Source organism: Eutrigla gurnardus (assembly GCF_963514095.1).
Source record: "Eutrigla gurnardus genome assembly, chromosome: 3".
Lineage (NCBI taxonomy): Eukaryota > Metazoa > Chordata > Actinopteri > Perciformes > Triglidae > Eutrigla > Eutrigla gurnardus.
Genome location: NC_139917.1, coordinates 22162823 through 22181787, shown reverse-complemented (window position 1 = coordinate 22181787; position 18965 = coordinate 22162823). Strand labels below are relative to the sequence as shown.

The 18965-nt window shown below is 40.7% G+C and overlaps 1 protein-coding gene across 1 annotated transcript; it reads right to left on the bottom strand.

Annotated features, from left to right (window-relative positions):
• Positions 1-7724: 7724 nt before the first annotated feature.
• Positions 7725-18776, bottom strand: aimp1a (aminoacyl tRNA synthetase complex interacting multifunctional protein 1a). Its single transcript, XM_084005543.1, has 7 exons — positions 18645-18776; positions 15879-16009; positions 15012-15125; positions 13147-13305; positions 11124-11332; positions 9622-9790; positions 7725-8256 (listed from the first exon to the last, which is right to left on the bottom strand). Coding segments are annotated over exons 1-7 (951 nt in total). The 5' UTR covers positions 18647-18776; the 3' UTR covers positions 7725-8089.
• Between the last annotated feature and the right edge of the window lie 189 nt (positions 18777-18965).

Genomic DNA, 18965 nt, shown 5'->3' with positions numbered 1-18965 from the left:
TTACATGGTGCTTTTCGCTAATATCACAATATCACTCGTCCGCTGTGGTAATTGGCGGCGCGTAGGCCTACACTCCGTCTGCTTACATGTGAGTTGGACTTTGTCCTCAAACCGAAACCCTGACGGAGCTTAGAAAGGTAAACTGATCTCACTCCCTGAATAATAATGCATTATAAGAAAAACAACCACAGTGAAACGAGAGCTCCCCACGTCCCAACTCTCACGTTGTAAATCAAATAATTAGTTTGCCAATTCGGATGAAATTACCCTTCCCCTACACTTCTGACTGTCATACATAAGAATGCATCGCCCCAACTGGTGTCACACGAGTCAGTCATGATGTTTATAAGTAGGCCCCCTTTAATAGGCAAGAACCAAAACAGCTAAAGGGTCTCGACTTCAGGCCTTAATTTGTCCAAAAAGCTCTCATTCACATCTCCCTTCCTTGTTATCTTGGGTTTCACCTGTGGATGCAGGGGACAGTGCTGTCCTTGTTTGATTCTAATTATGGTCTTCACCTCAAAAGTTCCCCCCAGGGAACTTCCCTCCTCCCCCTCAAGGGGCCCGAACACACTCAGACTGACTCATTAAGCGTCGAGGAAAATTAAGACAAGCCCGAGCTGTCTGAGAGGACAGTGGAGTCTCACTGAAGACGCTCGATTGTCTTATCTTCTCTGGCATGTGGAAGTGTCTCCGCAGGCATGCTGACTGCTGAAAGATGAATGAGCTCATCAAGACGCCAGACCCTGAGAGTCTAGGGTCACTTTTTGTGTGGGCTCTTTTTTTTATTTTTAGCTTAGGAAGCTGGTCCATGATCTGCAGCGAACGATATAGCCCTTCCACAATGTTTCGAGTAATACCGTTTCAGAGCCATCTCCTGAGACAAACGAGGTTATAAGAGCAAAGGGTGCAACTCAAAACACATGTCTCAGCAGCCTTTTATTTTTTCCTTCTCTGGCAGCAGGTCCAGTAATTAGGAAGGCAAACCACATCCTTATTTACTGTGTTCTGATAGATTTTTTTTTTTTTAACTAAAATTTCTGTTTCCAATATAGCCTTTCATCACTTTGCGCATTGATAAGAAATGGATGGCCAGCTGTACCAGCCCGGTATGGATCAGTATCACAAATGAATCAGATAAGCACAAACAAAGCATTTTCCTCAGGAGGATAATTATACAGTCATATAATACTTCCTTCTCCTCTGCATCCTCTTACACTTTGCTGCAGCAATGAATGATTCTTGCATGAGCAGGACTTTCCTTCTGCCACTTGGCTTGAATATCAACCCGGAGGGGGGGGGGGGGGGGGGGGCAATTCACCATACTAAAGGTCAGCTCAATCAAGCATGTTTAACTCTTCAATGAAATGCACAAAGCCTATTCTTTGTGTCCTGGGATGGTAATTTAGTGGTGGGGCTCTGCCCTCCTGTGGTCAACTCTCAAGGTGTCTTCCGAGGGACAATACATTTTCTCTGCTTGTACACTGTGACTATTATCTCCGGAGACGAAAGACGCTTCGGTTGCACAAAATGTTCCCTTTGTTTCAAGTTATTCGGTTTGTCAGCACATTTTGACATGTCACAATGGGGAAAGCACAGGTAATGCAATTAATGGATTCCCTTTAACTGCATCAGTGTCAGGGTTCTAGTGTTGTAGTGCTGGTTCGCCCTAGATGCTGAATATACAATCGTGTAGGGCCGCAGATCAGTTGCTCTGTTTCGTGACTACTAGCAACAACCAAAACATAGCTTCTATAGTCCTTTATCCATGTCGTTAATAACTTTTTTTTTCAGGAGGAAAAAATTATGATTTTTTTTTTATTTCAATGTCTCTGTCTCGAATAAACACACACACACCCACACACACACACACACACACACACACACACACACACACACACACACACACACACACACACACACAGACAGTAAGGAGGGCTCCCAAAAACAACTCCCTTGGGCCCCCTTTTGTTTAGAGCCGGGCCTGCTCACTGTCACACTGCCATCACTTGCAGCTTGGAGATTTTCCTTAGTTTTGGCCCCGATTGCATTTGAAAGCGGTTGTAACATATAATAATAATAATAATAATATTATTAATAATAATAATAATAATAATAATAATATAAGCCACCAGCTGTCTCCACATTACATCAATATTTCTGCCACAAGAAAATTGTTGCAAAAAATTTTTGTTTTGAATTTTGAGGAGGAGGAAAAACAAGAAAGGAGTTGCTGAAATGAGTGAGAGAGAAATGGAAGAGCTGGGAAAAAGTCAAGACACAAAGTTGAAAACAGACTATGTTGTCCGTTTGCAGCTTTCGGATTTCGGGGGCCGAGAAAGCAGGTAAAGCATAGTTTCATCAGTCACGTTGGCCTTCGTGCAGGGCTTCAATGGCGAGAGCAGACGCTGGAGCAATATCCTTGTTTCTGGCATCGAGCAAATAGAACGCACCTGTTCAAAGTCAAACGCCCCTCTACCAGCAAAGAGCGCGGACATAATTGGATAATTCTTCAGCAATTATCCCGATAACCGGTAATGATCGCCCCAATCTTCAAACATGCTTTCCATTGCATTTGTGTGCGACACAGCAACATTCTGCAAGGCATGACTTCAGGGACACTTCGGCGCCAATTAGCTACACTTGGCCACTTTGTTGCTTTCGTCGCTTGCAATGTTAGCATTAGTAAATTCAATATTATAGTATAGTTATATTAACTAATTACAAATACTGTATTTTCTACTGTATGAATAGAGCATGGTCATAGCATCTATTCTTGGTCATTTGAAGGAGCATTAGGCTATGTGAGAAAACTATCTAATTTTCACTTATCGTCTTTTTGGGCTTTCAACCACACCTCAATGGTCTTCATTCAGCGGTGTGACATACATGTAGAACCTGAAACAGTGAGGCTTTTTTTCAATTATCTATTATTTTGTCATAAATTACATTCTTCATATAAATTGTATCTTAATTTTCATGACAACTCCATCAACCACAGTGTGATACCGGAGCATGAAATCACTTAACTCAATTTTGTTTCTTGTGTCTGTTATATTGCCATGACAATCTTTTTTTTCTTTTTCTTCTTTTTTTGGATGACAGCTGCATTTTCACGTGATTTCGATGCATCGTGATCTTTGGCAGTAATCAGTTTTACCCCCTCTTGCTTTTCATTGGTTCCCTTTGCTTACACAATAAATAGATCTGCAAAGATCTCCAGCTGTTCCCTTTGGAATTAAGTCCTATATTAGTCTGAGCTGCTCCCCACAAATGAATATGTTCTGTAATTCTGTAAAACTGTTAGTCTCATTGCTGCCTGAGGAATTAAGGCCCTGTGACAGAGAAGTCACCACAATTAGGTAACAAGCGAAGACAACATGCAGGCGTTTCCTCACTAATGCTACCAACTGAAATTGCATCGGCTCTTCGAATTTCTATCAAAATACTCGCTCCACTCAGATGAGATACAGAAACTTTGGCTTGTGTGTAAGCAGTGATTTAACACAAATAAGGGCCCACGATGATAATAGATTTCCTGCAGTTGAAAGGGTTTTTTTTTTTCTTCCTCTAATTTTGTTCATTGTGAACACTGGCGAAGCATGAAACACACACAAAGGAGCATGCAAAAGCTGCTCTTTCAACTACAGCCAACACATGTCCACGGAGGTTTATCTTCCCCTCTGACCTCTCCACTCCAAACATGTTTCTGTCCACCTACTCATTTTAATAAAACAAAGCTGTTGATTGTTTTAATTGGTAGGTTGTTTGTTTATTGGTGATCAGATCCAAAACTCTGATTGGTCACATTTAACACATTCACCATTATGTAATAATACACCACGTGGAAGGATTTTGAGGATATTATGTCACTCTGGCTGAGCTGAAAAACATTTCTTTGCAAACATTTTTTAGCACCACACTTTAGGCTTGATAAACTATTTTGTGTCGCGAACCATGACATTGATAAAAATTAAGTTAATTAAAATTATAAATGACTACTACTACTGCTTTCGAAGGGTTTTTCTTTTTTTGTAGTTTGTAACAGTATGAATTTCACCACCTGGAAATTGAAGGGAAGTGTTTTTTTTTTTGGTGTGTGTGTCCTCCCTCTCCCTCCTAATTTTCTCCAGGCTGCTGCTCGTGAAGCTGATTAAGCCCCACCTTGGCTTAATCAGCTCCAGGATAAAAGGCAGGCAGGAGATCCTGGGTGCCTCTCTGGCTCTCTCTTGCTCATCTCATTCTGTGTTGTGTGACGGCAGGCAGCTGACTGTGCGATGTGAGGTTCATGTAACTGGCAGTAGGGTTTACTCCTTTATACCTCAAAAGGAGGGTGATTGCAGCACACTTTGGTTTGGTGATTTGGATTTTGGTTTGTCAGCACCCTATCCTTTAGTTAGTTGTCATTTTAGATCGGCCTCTGCCTGTTTGTGTGGCAAGCGCGTTTTCCATTTGGTGACCGGCATGGTTCCTTTTTGTTTGTTTCATTTTTTCATTAAGAAAACTGCACCGACAATTTCCTTCAACAAGCGCCTCCCATCCACCCTTCTGTCCATTAACATCAATGGTTACTCCCGGTTCCGTATCGGGACGTAACATGAGGTTAAACCGTTATACTCGAGGCCTTACAGGAAGAAAGGTTGGAGTCAAAGCAACAAGCAAAAATAAAATGACTATGTAATGCAAAAGAGGTTGAACGCTCAACCTCTCAACGCTCACTGTTTTGCTTGTTCTATTTAATTAAATGTTTCTATTTAATTTAATCTATTTAATTTACTGTACAGTTAAGTTTCACCTTTTTAAGGCTTAATACCCAGATACCTTCAGGTGTGGGTGTCCAAACCAGAGTCAGGACACCAGAAAAACGGCTCCACATAAACATCTTTAAATGGACAATTGTTAACATGTTAACTGGAGCAACTGGATATCTGTGTGTCTGTCAGCATTGTATGAGTTGAGACAGGGAATTGTCATTCCAGGATAGAAAAAATATATAAATTAAAGCCATAACCTTGGCTTGGAAGATATTTGGAAATAACAATACGTCATTATTAACTGTAGATGTAGACAAAATACAAAGTCCTGTCAATGAACACGATGAAAGCTGAAAAGCTTGGCTTGGTTTTCTGTTACAGCCACTAAACGTCACTAAGTAGTGATGGTGATGAACAAATGATGGTTAGCTCTAGCCCTTTCATGTGCATTTAAGCAAAATACATTGGCCACATATAGAAAAAAGATACATCTCTTTTCCCAGACTACACATTTCCCAGATGTATCTCATACTATGATTTTCAAAATAAGAGTTGTCCAGTCGTAAGAAGGATCTGGCTATGATAAACCGCTACTGTACAACACATACACAACATATATCTAAACTCAAACTGTGTCCATGTTGCATATAGTCGAGACATGACGCCACTGTTGAAGCAACAACTCAAGACAAATTAGGGGGATTATTACATCGCTAAACAAACACAGCAAACATATCATTTTTGAAAACAAGGTTGGGGAGAAACAATAACACATTTATCAATTTGACAAGACCCTGCATGCATCCAAAGGGTCTTGAAGTAATCAAGAAACACACAATGTCTTGATTCACACCAAATCAGAGGAATATTGAAACACCAATCATGCTGTCCAATATGAATCATGACTTTTGCCCCAGAGGTTTGCATTCTTTCATAAAGACCTGTCATTGTTTACGCCTCGCCACAAACTGACGTCTTGGCCTCGGAAATGACAAATATATTCCTCATGGCCCCTGCTGTTTCCTGATGTTCTGGTTGTTGGTTCACTCTTTGTGGAGCTTCGACATCAACATTTAGAGAAATACAATATTACATTAGCTAGAAATTAATTGTTACCGATATACCATCTGTTTTCAGATGTGAGTTAAGTTGCATCACATCAACATAGTTGATTTGGGTTTTTGTCACATACAGTCACGTCTGACTTGCTGCATTTGTATGTGTCCACCTTTATAAAGAACTGCTAGAAATTGACATTTCTTTGCTCAGGTCACATTCAGGAAATAATAACCTGGAGAATAAAACAATGAGGGCGAATTAATGATGCTTCTTTTTGCATCAAAAGCAATGTTTTGTAGGATGTGATATGAATGTATAGTCAGATATGGATGATACATGAGCAGATGAATATGTAGCTGCTTCTCATACATCCTGTTGCTTCTGAAAATCAAACTAGGAAACTTATGATCTCCAAACCAACATGAGAGATTGTCCTCATCGAGGATCTCTAGTTATTTGTCTTTGTGAGGTGTACGGGGAACCAGAAAAGGACAGATATACCTTATAACCACCATAGGACACTGTTGAATGGACAACCATGTGGGTGTGAGGGAATATGTTCGGGACTTATGAAGTGTTTATGTCCTCGATTCCCATCAGAAGAATAATAACAGTTTAACCCCCAAACCAGGCCAGATAACAACTCTTGATTGGTGATAACAGCAGATGTTGGTGTGTTGAGATGCATTATCTGCAGGCACGGAGAGTAAGACACTTGTGCACAGAGAGTTAGACACTTGTGCACGGAGAGAAAGACACTTGTACACGGAGAGTAAGACACTTGTACACGAAGAGTAAGACACTTGTGCACAGAGAGTAAGACACTTGTGCACAGAGAGTAAGACACTTGTGCACGGGGAGTAAGACACTTGTGCACGGGGAGTAAGACACTCGTGCACGGAGAGTAAGACACGTGTGCACGGGGAGTAAGACACTTGTACACGAAGAGTAAGACACTTGTGCACGGAGAGTAAGACACTTGTGCACGGAGTGTTAGACAATTGTGCACGGGGAGTAAGACACTTGTGCACGGGGAGTAAGACACTCGTGCATGGAGAGTAAGACACGTGTGCACGGGGAGTAAGACACTCGTGCACGGAGAGTAAGACACTTGTGCACGGAGTGTTAGACAATTGTGCACGGGGAGTAAGACACTTGTGCACGGGGAGTAAGACACTCGTGCATGGAGAGTAAGACACGTGTGCACGGGGAGTAAGACACTCGTGCACGGGGAGTAAGACACTTGTGCACGGGGAGTAAGACACTCGTGCATGGAGCGTAAGACACGTGTGCCACCTGCAGACAGTGAGCACCACGAATGCAATTTGATTTTAATAGCTGCCGTCTCCGTTACCTTTCAAAATTAAAAAAACTAAACCTGTGGCTTTTTCATGCAAAATACTGAGAGAAGTTTAAAGGGTTGCCAGTGTGTGCTGTGGTAAAACAATATATTGGAGTTATCTTAGCACAGGTAACCATCTCTTCAGAGATCCAAGAGAGAATACACTCAATAATAGCACTTCCACAGTAAGCACATGTTGTGCGCGATGCACGGATTTGACCCATGACAGATGTTTTTGTAGAGTGGATGGCCTTCATTACTGTAGATGTAGCATTAGTGGCTCTGGTGCACAGCTCTCTGTCTGTTTCTCCTACGTAGTCTTATATCTCTTTTCAAGGACAACAGAATAAAGCAAATGGTCCTGGCATCACAGAGCCCAGATTGAGACACCGACAGTGGGCCAGAGGATCGGAGATTTGGGACTGAACACCATCTAAATCACCCCGTGAAGAGATCGAGAACCCGATCCTTTTTTTGTTGGGCTTTGTAGTATAACATGCTTGTTTCATCTCCTGCTCATTAAAATACCCAGGACGAGGCCGTGTGGAAACCAATGACGCTCGCTCAAGTCCAGTACTGAATGTCCTTTAGTTATAACCTCAAAAAACAAATCCCAATCAAAGCTAATGTGCCTCCGGAGAGATGGCAAAGTTGGTGAATTAAAGCAGAAACACAATTATACTGAATCATTTCAATTCATAGACCGTGACTTTGTATATTAGAGCAGTTAAATAAAAAAGAAAGGAGAACGGATTGACGTAGGACTCTTAGGGCACACTTTAAAAGTCCAAAAACTTTTTCAAATCCCTTTTTATTGAACATCTTCAAAGCATTTCCTTCTATTCATCGCCGTTCTTTTTCTCAACAACATCATCCTCATCGCTGCAGATGATTGCCAAGTAAACACCGAGCTATTTCAAGCAGCTCTGTTATTTCATTTGATTCCACTGTTGCTCATGGTTTGGGCTTTGCACACTCCCTTGCCGGCGACTTCAAAGGCGGCTCCCTTGTAGGTTGCGACACATTGGCCGTCCGTGCGTAGGTCCGGCTGAATCTGCTCCCACACCTTCTTTTTGGGGTTCAGCTCTTTGTCCGGCTCACCTGCGATCAAGAAGTCAGTTTGAAGCATTAGATGCCATTGATAGATCTCACAACTGTGCTTCATGGGTTTTGAATAGTCAGCATACACCGATACAATCTGTGTTATAAACTAAAGCAAGCACACATGTGAGTGAATGACCACGTTTCGTTTCATTCATCCCATGTGCGAAAGGTCGACTTCAGTGTCACCTTCTTTAAAAACTGCCTTTTGTTTCTTAAACATAATTCAAAACATCTAAAACCGCAACTTAGAATCAAAACATGCATTCAGGGGGAAACAATTCCACAAGATTTTCACTTCATGAGGCCTTTTGTTTTTTGATGTCGTCCCGCATTTGTGAAAAATAATAATAAAAACATCGTAGCCGGTACTGGCTGGCTTCTGTCTGGTGTCAACTCTTTTCCCTCTCCGCACCATCTCAGGCTATGAGAACACAAATGGGTTTCATTTGCCAATGCTGCCATTTGTGCTGGTTTACGACCCAAGAGTGGCAACAATCAGTTTTGATCAGAAGCGTGAAAGTGGTTTTGATGAGCAACTTGGGTACATTCTTGAGTTCAAGCAGAAGTACTGGGCCCCATTAGTTGGGGAAATGTGGGGAAATTACAACCATGTACTCACACCAGCAGTGGATTGGCTGTAATTGAATCAGTGCTACGGCGCTTTGGTCGGAGAAAAGAGGAGACGTAGGGAAAAAAAGAAGATTAAATGGCCTAATTTTTTAACGCTTTCTTTTTAAACAAACAAGAATGCGACACCACGTCAATTCAACATCAACCAATCCCCTCTTTGCCCTATCCTCCACTACTTCTGGTCTCTGGCGACCAAATGTTCGGAAGGATGGTTTGAAAAGGAATGTTTTTAATATAGTTTATCACACAACACCACAAGTTCAACTTCATCATACCCTCCTCCTCACTTTCTTTTGCACAGGGAACTCCAATTGTTCTCAAGAGTACATTAGAACAGGAGGGATCTCGATCATTATGGTCTAGTTGATTTGTAAATTAATAGGGAGTATTGTTCCCTATTATGTTGTTTTTTCCAAATATATATATATAAAAAGGAGTGATACATTCCGAGCAATGATTGTTGATTAGTCTGTTAAATAGCCGTCACAGGCCATTTAGCCGCCACCAAACAGAACTGAGGAGTTCTTCAGTGAGAGCTTTCAGTGGAGTCTGAGAACGCATCCTGATTGCTGTTGTTTCTGGCACTGAGGAGGTTAAACGACATCCCCCCCCATTTCATTAAAGTCAAAAGCAGAAACGTGGCTGGGAAATTCTTTCAGTGGTCTCAATCACTCAGCGAGTGTGAGGGAAGCATAATGTGTTTTTGGGAGTACAGCAATCTGGTGCCATTACCTGGGAAGCCCTGGAAAGTAACTCTGTCCCCTGGTACTGCTCCACTTGGAGGATCCAGAATTTCAACCTTGTCCGGTGAGCTGGCACACATGACCATAGCCTGGGACACCACTCCTCTCATCTTGGCTGGCTTCAAGTTACACATCAGGACTGCCATACGGTCCTGCATCTGTATGAGACATGGAAGATTAAATACAATTTTACAGCCCATATGTCCTTGACAACAGAGAAGAAACATTTTTTATTAAATCATTTTAAAAAAAACTTCAATTTATGGGGTCTGACTGAAAATGTAATTATCCAATATACACAATAATGTCGATTAAAATCTGGTAATTAAAAACTGCTTTGTGTGAAGCTCATGGTTTGTTTGCCTCATTTTGTAAATCAAAGGGAAAGCAAAGAGGGAAAGCTTAAAGCCTGGAAACCCCTGCGGCTTACCAATCGTTAAAAGAAGACCAGAGGCAGTTTCTGCCAAAAGTTGAGAGAAACAGAAATCCAGCATTCCATAAGATGATGTATACCAGATTTGCATTATAAATATTTTTTTATTCTCTAAGAAATTGCACCATTAATCTAAATAACAGTATTTACCAAACAAACCGTTTGAGCTGAGCTATATTTGATGTGCACCATAGACACCTCAATTATTTCACGATTACCCCGTCTCAGAATGTATTGAACTTGTAGTACAACCTATTTTTCAAGAGTACTGTATCAAGAGTACTGCCATATAACCCATAATGCATTTCATCAAATGTTTCACTGCTGCTTGCTTGACAGAAATACAAAATGGCTCAAATAATACAAATAAGACAGTTAACAAGAAAGTAAGAACGTTTTAAGAAGCATGTCTAATATTTGTCTGTGTGCATGGAAACAACTGTTCCACTTCCAAATGCTTGTCCTTAGGTAAATTTGCTTCCTTTACAAAGTTGAACAGGGTTTGTTACACATGATTTCAGCACATATATGGTTCCATGTAATTGATATACACAGTCTACATACTTATAATGCAAAAGTGTAATGCACAAAGGCTCCCTGGTCTAGAAATATGAAGAGGCAGAGTCAGAAATACTGACGACCGTAAAAAGAAACTAAACGAGTTTGCTCCAGGAGCAAATCACAAATGTGAAAGCAAAATAAACACCAGAGTTAAATGGAAATCCTGAATCACCCACTTAAATCATAGTTTCTAAGGAGAACTGTTAGCACAGAGTGTATATATATATACAGAGTCGCTTTAAATGGACTAATAAATCCTTATTATGACCCTAGTGAGCCATTAATGTACACATACGTATACAGCACTGCTTGTGTGTCGAGTGAAAACTCAAATAGAATCTCTGCAGGGATTCATGAAGTTAATATGGAAATCGGATTTGTATTCAAGTCTACGTTTTCCTCACACACAAGCAGACGGCCGATGGTGATTCTGACATCTGCAGACTAACTTGGAGGAGACAATTAGAAAACAAATCAGGGAATGTCTCGAGTTGTACCTGTTCCAGAGGTATGTGCTTGACCAGCCCACTGACCACCGTCCTGGGAGAAGCCTCTCCCACATCCACCTGCTCTACGTAGAGACTGTCGGCATCTGGGTGCTTCTCAGCTGTAATTATTCGTCCAACACGCATGTCCAGACGAGAGACGTCCACCTTGGCGTCTTCTTGGCTGGGAGCTGCCTGCTTCTTCTCTGCTTTCTCCCCTCCTGCCATACAAGAAAGGAGAATACTATTATGCTACAGACTTCACATTCAAATCTTATATTACTTATCTTTTTTTTTTTTTTTGGAGTGTTGAAAGTTTGGTTGGGTGCACTTTTAGCCTCGCAAGTCAGACAGTAGCCGTCAGTTATGAGTTCAGCAAAGGTATGAGGCATCTGTGAGAGTTATTATTTCTAAATGTGCAAAATATTACTGGAAATTTTCTCAGAATATTCAGCCAACTGAATTTCGTTCCAAGGGAAATTATGAAAAAGACAAAAAAGAAAACAATCATAGTTGAAGCAATATTTGGGCATCTGTCTGGAATCCCATTTCATTTCCTCTCATAAATGACAACAAACCCACCGATGACGGGCCTCTGGGGTTGCAATTCTTCCACCTCTTCCCAGAAACGTGGGGCACATACCTCGACTAAATGACAGTACCAAATACGCACTTTGGGCTGAGCGCTAGACGAGTCGATGACACAGCAGAATAGCAGATGCTTCCTCCTGAGAAACAACCTTGCACTCGCCTGGCTTGCTTACGCAGTCATTCCAACGGGTTAGACTGATCAAATGATCACACTCTTTAATCATCTCTCTTAGGCCACACCAGCTCTGACGTATACAAATTCCAACCGCTGCCTTTGATATTCTCCCCCCATGTAATCAATGCGCTGCCGAGATGACAGCACATCGATGTAAGACATTACCGCCGACGCTAAGGTTACAAATGGGTTTACGGACTAACACTGTGTGGAGATAGTGAGAACACGGTTACGTTCATGCCTGAAGCAACAAAGAATTTCACATGTCCGACACCTTATGAAGAGAAATAGGTAACTCTCATTAACAGCTCCCCAACATCTGGATGTAAGAAATGCCAGACATTGCAATCAATGTGTCATTGTCTGAGAGTGTTTATTTCCCTTTCTAAATTATAACCCCATAAACACATCCAGCGTTAATTATTCCCCGTCTGTGTCTGACAGTCCTTCTCATTACTCCAGATAAGTTATTGCTGAAAACTGATTTACTGCAAATGAATTGAAATTCTTTAGATTGTCTTGCTTTGTACTTTAAACATATCAAGTGTAAAACAGTTTAACGCCATTATATTTGACATATAATAGGGGACACTGTGGATTTTATGACGGCATCCTAGAATAAAACAACAAAACAACAACATTAAATCATTCCCAAATTGGATTAAATTACTGATGACATTAGACAAGGACGCCTCGTCACAAACGCTTATGAATCATAAAACTCCAACAACAAATGAAGCTCAACTAAACGTCTTCCACCCGAGGCCCAGAGATCATGGATGCATTAGCAGGCTGGTTATCTGCCTTACATCCATTGTCACCTGAAATGCAAGTGGAAAAACGTGTTTGGAGAAGGCCAGTTGACTTTTGAAGAACGAGGTGCTGCATCTGTCCAAATGTTGATGGAAATAAAAAAGGGGATGAAGGCAGAATGAGAAGGATTTGTCAGATCGTTTAAAGCTGGCCCCTCTTACCAAGCTCAACAACACCAGAAGCGCATGACGCCTGACCGCACCTGGTCAGTTTCTACGTTTTCTTTTTGTAGAGTTTGAAGTCCCGAACGTAGCAAAATAAGACACTGCCACAGTCTATACATTGCTATATAGCCTGCTTTAATATGGTGCCGCCTGCTAACAAAGTGACATGCATGACGCAAATGTTCTTTAAATCTAGAGAGACTTAATTCAACTTTAATGAATTTGAAAACTTCAAAAGGATTCCAAATAAAACGCTGTAAAGCGCGATCATTTTTTTCCCTCCAGCTGTTACCTTTTTTCTCTGGCTTCTTCTTTTTACTCTCATCTTTGGGAGCGGGGCTCTGGACTGCAGCAGTGGGGGCAGAGGGTGCCGGCCCAGATGGTTTGGGAGGGGTGGGCTTCGAAATACACTCGACACTGTTGTCATCCGACGGCATGGCCACTGCCTGCACTACAGGAGGGAACACAAGGTCAGAAGAAATGCATGATTAAATAGAGGATCACAGTGTCTGAAAGGCTTTGTCTCAGGTATCTCTGATGAATGATATTCTCTGCACATCATTTCCAAAATGTGAACATTTGTCGCACTGAAGTGAAAAAGCGAATTCTCATTACAAATACACATCGTACACAACTTCATAGTTGCTCCTATTCACGCGTCGGAGCCGGTTGCATCAACACAGTACGATGAAATGATACAGAGGGAGACTTATTTACACACTCCGTGGGAGGACTGCTCTCCTGATGCAAACAGTTTAGATGGGAAAATGACACGGTGTCCAAGTTGATGGAAACAAGGAAATGGAGCCATAAAGCAGGGAACAATGTCCTACAATAACTCTCCAGAAAAACATAACCCCTCATTTAAGGCGCCTGATGTTTGAATTCCTACAAAGACCCAGAGCCTGTGTCTGACAAACATCGGTCTGCAGGCACACCACCGTCGCCATAATGCTTTTAATTAACCTTAATTCTATGTTAGGACCTGAGATCAGGACCTTTCCGCTTTACCTTGGAATTACGGGCAACAACCTCTTAAACTCTTGACATTCCCCTCAAGTTTGCTCTCAAGGTTTTTGGACATTGAGAACCAACTTTCTACACACCATATGACAATACCGCATACTGTATTGTACTTACAGTGAGGTCATATAGACGCACTATTATATCAAAGATGTCTTGTAAGTTATTTTAGTCACCATGAGAATAGCTGACAAACACACTGAAGCATTTGGCACCTAAAGGACCAGATACTTAAATCAAGAGAAAACTGTAAGGTGACCATGAGTGTTTAGAAAGGTGCCCTTAAATAAAATGGATTGTTATTATTAGTTTAAAGGAGAGGGAATGTTGGACATAAAATCACATGGCCAGAAACACAATACCAATACCATAAAAATGTGATGAGGTGATAATATGACAACCAAAGTGGGCCAGAAATTTTGTAGCTATAACTTTTTTTTTCCGTGCCTTGGCTGCAGAAATGGTGCTTTTCTCAAGGCACAATTATATTGGTATTCAACAGTGTTTTTCCTCATCTCAAAAACAAATTAGCAAAGCCGACTTAAATTCCTTCCAAGAAGTTTATATTTATCCATGTTTTGATTAAGCCATTTAATGCCACCTTAAAGCCATCACAAAAGAAAGAACCCCCCAAAAAGTAAACACCCCAATTAGAAACAGTCTTGGGTGCATTCCTTCTTCGTTCCAACACTAACAAATGTGGTCTTTTTTGAAAAAGGTTAAATTGCTAAATATCTTACAGCCCCCCCCACCCACCCTTATTCCTGCAGTGTCTTTCTGGAAAACATTACATTTGTGTTAATGACCTGAACCGTTTTCCCTCGAATGTCAACTTGGGTCAGACACACAAAACCGGCAGACATCCTCATCACACTAACAGGGATTCTCGAAGCACTATTGCTGCTTATAATAATAATATAACAATGGGTTTAGCCGACAATGCAAAGGACTTTATCATTGACAGTACACCAAACAAAGCTATAATAAGAAACAACTGACTTCAAATGTTCCTAATAATGGCATACCTTCTTCTGTTACTAGATATTAAGTATCACAACATCAAGCTCTTTTTAAAAGACCAACGCACGTTGGATCTGGAATGGAAGGTCCTGATGGGAACCAAACTCAACATACCTCCCCTCTTCTTCTCTTTTTCCAGCAGTTGTTTTTTTAGTCCCTCGATGTCCTTCTTTAGCTTGGCATTCTCCACCATCAGCTTCTTCTCCTCTCTGACACTGGCCTGCACGACTACAGCAGGGCACATTCTTGTTAGTTCACAGCACTGGAATAATATTTCACTATCCCAAAGCACATTTTAAGAACTGCTGAACTGGTATCAATACAATATCGACTAACATAAAGTGAGGTTTTTTTTTGATTTAGAAGAGAAAACATTTGAAGTATATTATTATACAAGATAATTTATAATTATTCAATGTGGAGCTTTATCATTCAAACAATTTCAACAGAAATAGAAACATCTGCTAACAGAACTCTAACTAGTGTACACAACATTTATTTCTTTGTAAATTAATTAATGTTAACTCAATGTGAATTTTCATACCTAAAGTATATGGGATATATTCGGTTCACATGAGTCGAGCTTAAAGAAACAATGGGAAATTATCTTCAGAATGATAAATCTGAAGGTAAATACATTTAACTGCACTTTCCCATAACTGCTCGTGGTCCTACAGAGATCTCACTCTTTAAATCATGACACTGTCAATCTTGCACGTAAGCAGCACCTCGGCCCAAAAGTATGTCACTACTGCAGCCAATACAGGAATTCATTATGTACTAAAACTGAACACAGTTCTTTCTCCATAGAAATCTTGACACATTTAGCAACTAAACCTCATAATTCACCAAACTGTATAAAAACAAATATACTTTTTTGTAGGAGTGCGTCACAATGCATTGGCCTGTAATCAGCTGACAAAGTGCTCTATGAGTAAGCGTTTTATTGTCTGGTTGTGTGAGTCTGTGTGCGTCTCCTACTGGCTTTCTCCTTCAGCAGTTGGACTTGTTGTTTCAGGTACTCGATGAGCTGGTCAGCCTCGGCCGCTCGCTGCTCCAGCCGCAACAAAGGATTGTGCCCCGACATCTTGAACAAGGAGCGAGCTACAAACCTGACAGACAAAACAAAAAACATTATTGAACTGGACGATATATTGAACTGATTAAATTCCATCATTGTGAAACCGAATCTGAAGGGGCAGGTTCTGCAAAATCGTTCTTAGTTTTATAGGTGGAGTGTCTTTCAAGCTGACAAGTACAGTGAATATAAAGTTAGCCTATGACGTGTTATTTAAAAAAAATTCTCGAGTGACACATTGTGAAAAAGAGATGGTATTCTAAAGTACTATGCTGTAAAAAAGCTACATGTTTGGAGTTACAAGGTTGCATTCCAGTACAACGTCACCACAAACTACAGCCTCTAAAATGACCACTGAGTTAACTCGACTCCTCTCCGACAGACACAACAAAACCATTTACTTTCCACAAAGGTGGTTTGTGTTGCAGGGCTGTTGAACAGTACTGCAATACATTTTGTATATACGTATTTCCTATTTTGGGTAACATATAATGTAATACAGTGTTTTAACTGCTTCATTAGTAAACACTGTATATTCCTGAAAATCTCAACTGTGAATGCCACATTGCAATATGTCTGACAACAATCACGATCTGAAATGTTTTCCATGTGCAGTCCCAGTAGGTGTAACACGTGTCCTAGTAGGGTTTCATGACTAATGTATTTTGGCTGGTAGCCCAATGTAACAAATCTGACCTCTCTGTTCACGATGCATGCTGAGAGATAATCAGAACTTTATGTCTTGCTTTTCAATAAAATGAGACAATACGCCAGTAAATCTTGACTGGAACATTTCATAGTTGAAGTGACGAAGCGATAAAAATTGAGAAGTAAGAAGTGACGTTCAGATTGTTTATCCTTTGAACCACACTAGACATCAACATTATATACTCTCTCAGTTTTGGAGATAACAACAAGAAAAGGCATCAGCCACTCTTGGGCCACTCAACCAATACTCAACTGGACACCAGTTAGGGTTTTGGGGGTCGCGTTCCTTTATCACGTTGAGCTCGACAAATTACTTCATGAGAAACTTGGAGAAAAAGGATTTCTACAAGGCTGAGGCATGGGGAAGAAAACTTCTTACACATATTACAGGGAGGCGCTGGAAAACAACAGCTGGCCCAAGATGAAAACAAATGTTGGGGGATGAGGAAATTAGAAACACAAAAGAGCTGGAGTTGATAAAATCAAGGATCAAAGCATTGCTTTTTGAGAATCTGAATTGATTTAAACAGGACCAGTGGTGGAGTAATGACAAGAGCCACAAAAAGGCTGATTTAATTTGGATAACCCCTGAAAATGGGTCCGGGGAGCCGAGGTCTACGCTGCAAAGAAAGAAAATAAAAAAGACATGAAGGAGAACTTTCAGCTTTTGATTTCAAATATCCAAATGTGTTAACAAGGTTAATGTGTTGTGGGGTTTCAGCTAGCTAATTTACCTGTCACAGTATTGGAATCAATGTCTTTGATTCATTTAGGAGCAATGTCTTTGAATCATTTAGCAGCACATTTAGCAGGCTAACAGTGCTATAAAGGGGGACAGCTGGTGCTCAACTGGAGAAGGCATCCGCCTTATCAATCTCCTAAAAATAGACACGTGTAACTGGTTTGCCCAGCCATAGTTCTCCATGGTAACATTTTATGTCCATGTCCATTTCTAATAAAAATATCAAAGATAACACCACACAGCTATACACAGACTACAATGGTGGTTTCCCTACAGTACAAATATACTATGAGGGAGTATATTTCCCTACCTGTCTGCCAACCAGGCCATTATAAATGAAAAGAGAGAGCAGTATGCCAGCACCACCTGAAGGCATTAGAGGGACCTACACGTTTTCATTTAAAAGTAACTGTGAGATGTCTATAGAAACAGATAGTCAGTGCTTTATGTGCTCTTCTATCTCATATTTGCCCTCTAATTGTTTTTAAGAATGCAAAGGCAAAATCAAACATAACTTGATTTGAAAATAAAAAACAATAACACAAACACAGTAATAACTGAGACACTCCTTGGTGTGAATGAGGACAAATCAGTCAAGCAAATATTTACCAGGTGTATGTTTCATTAAATAATTAATAAATTACACTTGGTTTATAATTATCACTGTGTATGTCTGCATAGAAAAGCATGTAAATGTTTAGAGTATAAAATGTCACTATCATTTAAAGTGACCATTGTGATATTTCCATAATTTCTTACTTACATACACAAAGTTACAGTCGTTGCAGTAACTCTTATATCGCCAACGTATTTGTGTAGGTTATACAGCAGTTTTATAATGAAAACGATTGTTGGCAGCAGCCCAGCGATTAGTTACTGCGTTATATCTAGAACATAAAAGAGAGACTACAGCATGCACTCATCGCAGTAATTAAAGAATAATAATTAGGTGTCGGGGCAGTTAGTGTTACTCACAAGGTGAGAATGTGACTGTGAATTTGTGGAGAATGGATCGCAGTAAGCTATTAGCGTTAGCCGGTTCAGCTCACATAGAGCCGGTATTTATAACTATATCGCCACACTGAGACAAGGCAAATTACCTTTAGGCTAACTCTCGTAAAGCTAGCAGTGGTAAAATCACTAAATTGGCGGCTGGTCTGACGTTATAAACGACGTACTATCAGTTAGTAAATGAAATAAACAGGGTTTTGAAACTTACATGGAATATGAGCCGCAACCTCACACGTTTCAGGGAGAGGTGGGGGGCTTGACAGCTACTATTCCTGACTCCTGCTATAGCTAGCTAACGGGCAGGCAGCTAGCGGCTAACAACGGAGAGGCTGACAAAGGACCTCTGCAGCATCCGGATATGAAGCGTGCCCGTTGATTTTCTATCAGCGTTCGCTATCCACATGTTCTACAGATCGCGAACTATAAGGAGGCTACGGATAATGCCTGTGTGTAATGACTACGACGACTAACCGAACTATTCAAAGAATACGACAAAAAAAATGATTGAAGAAGACATTTTGGAGGTTTT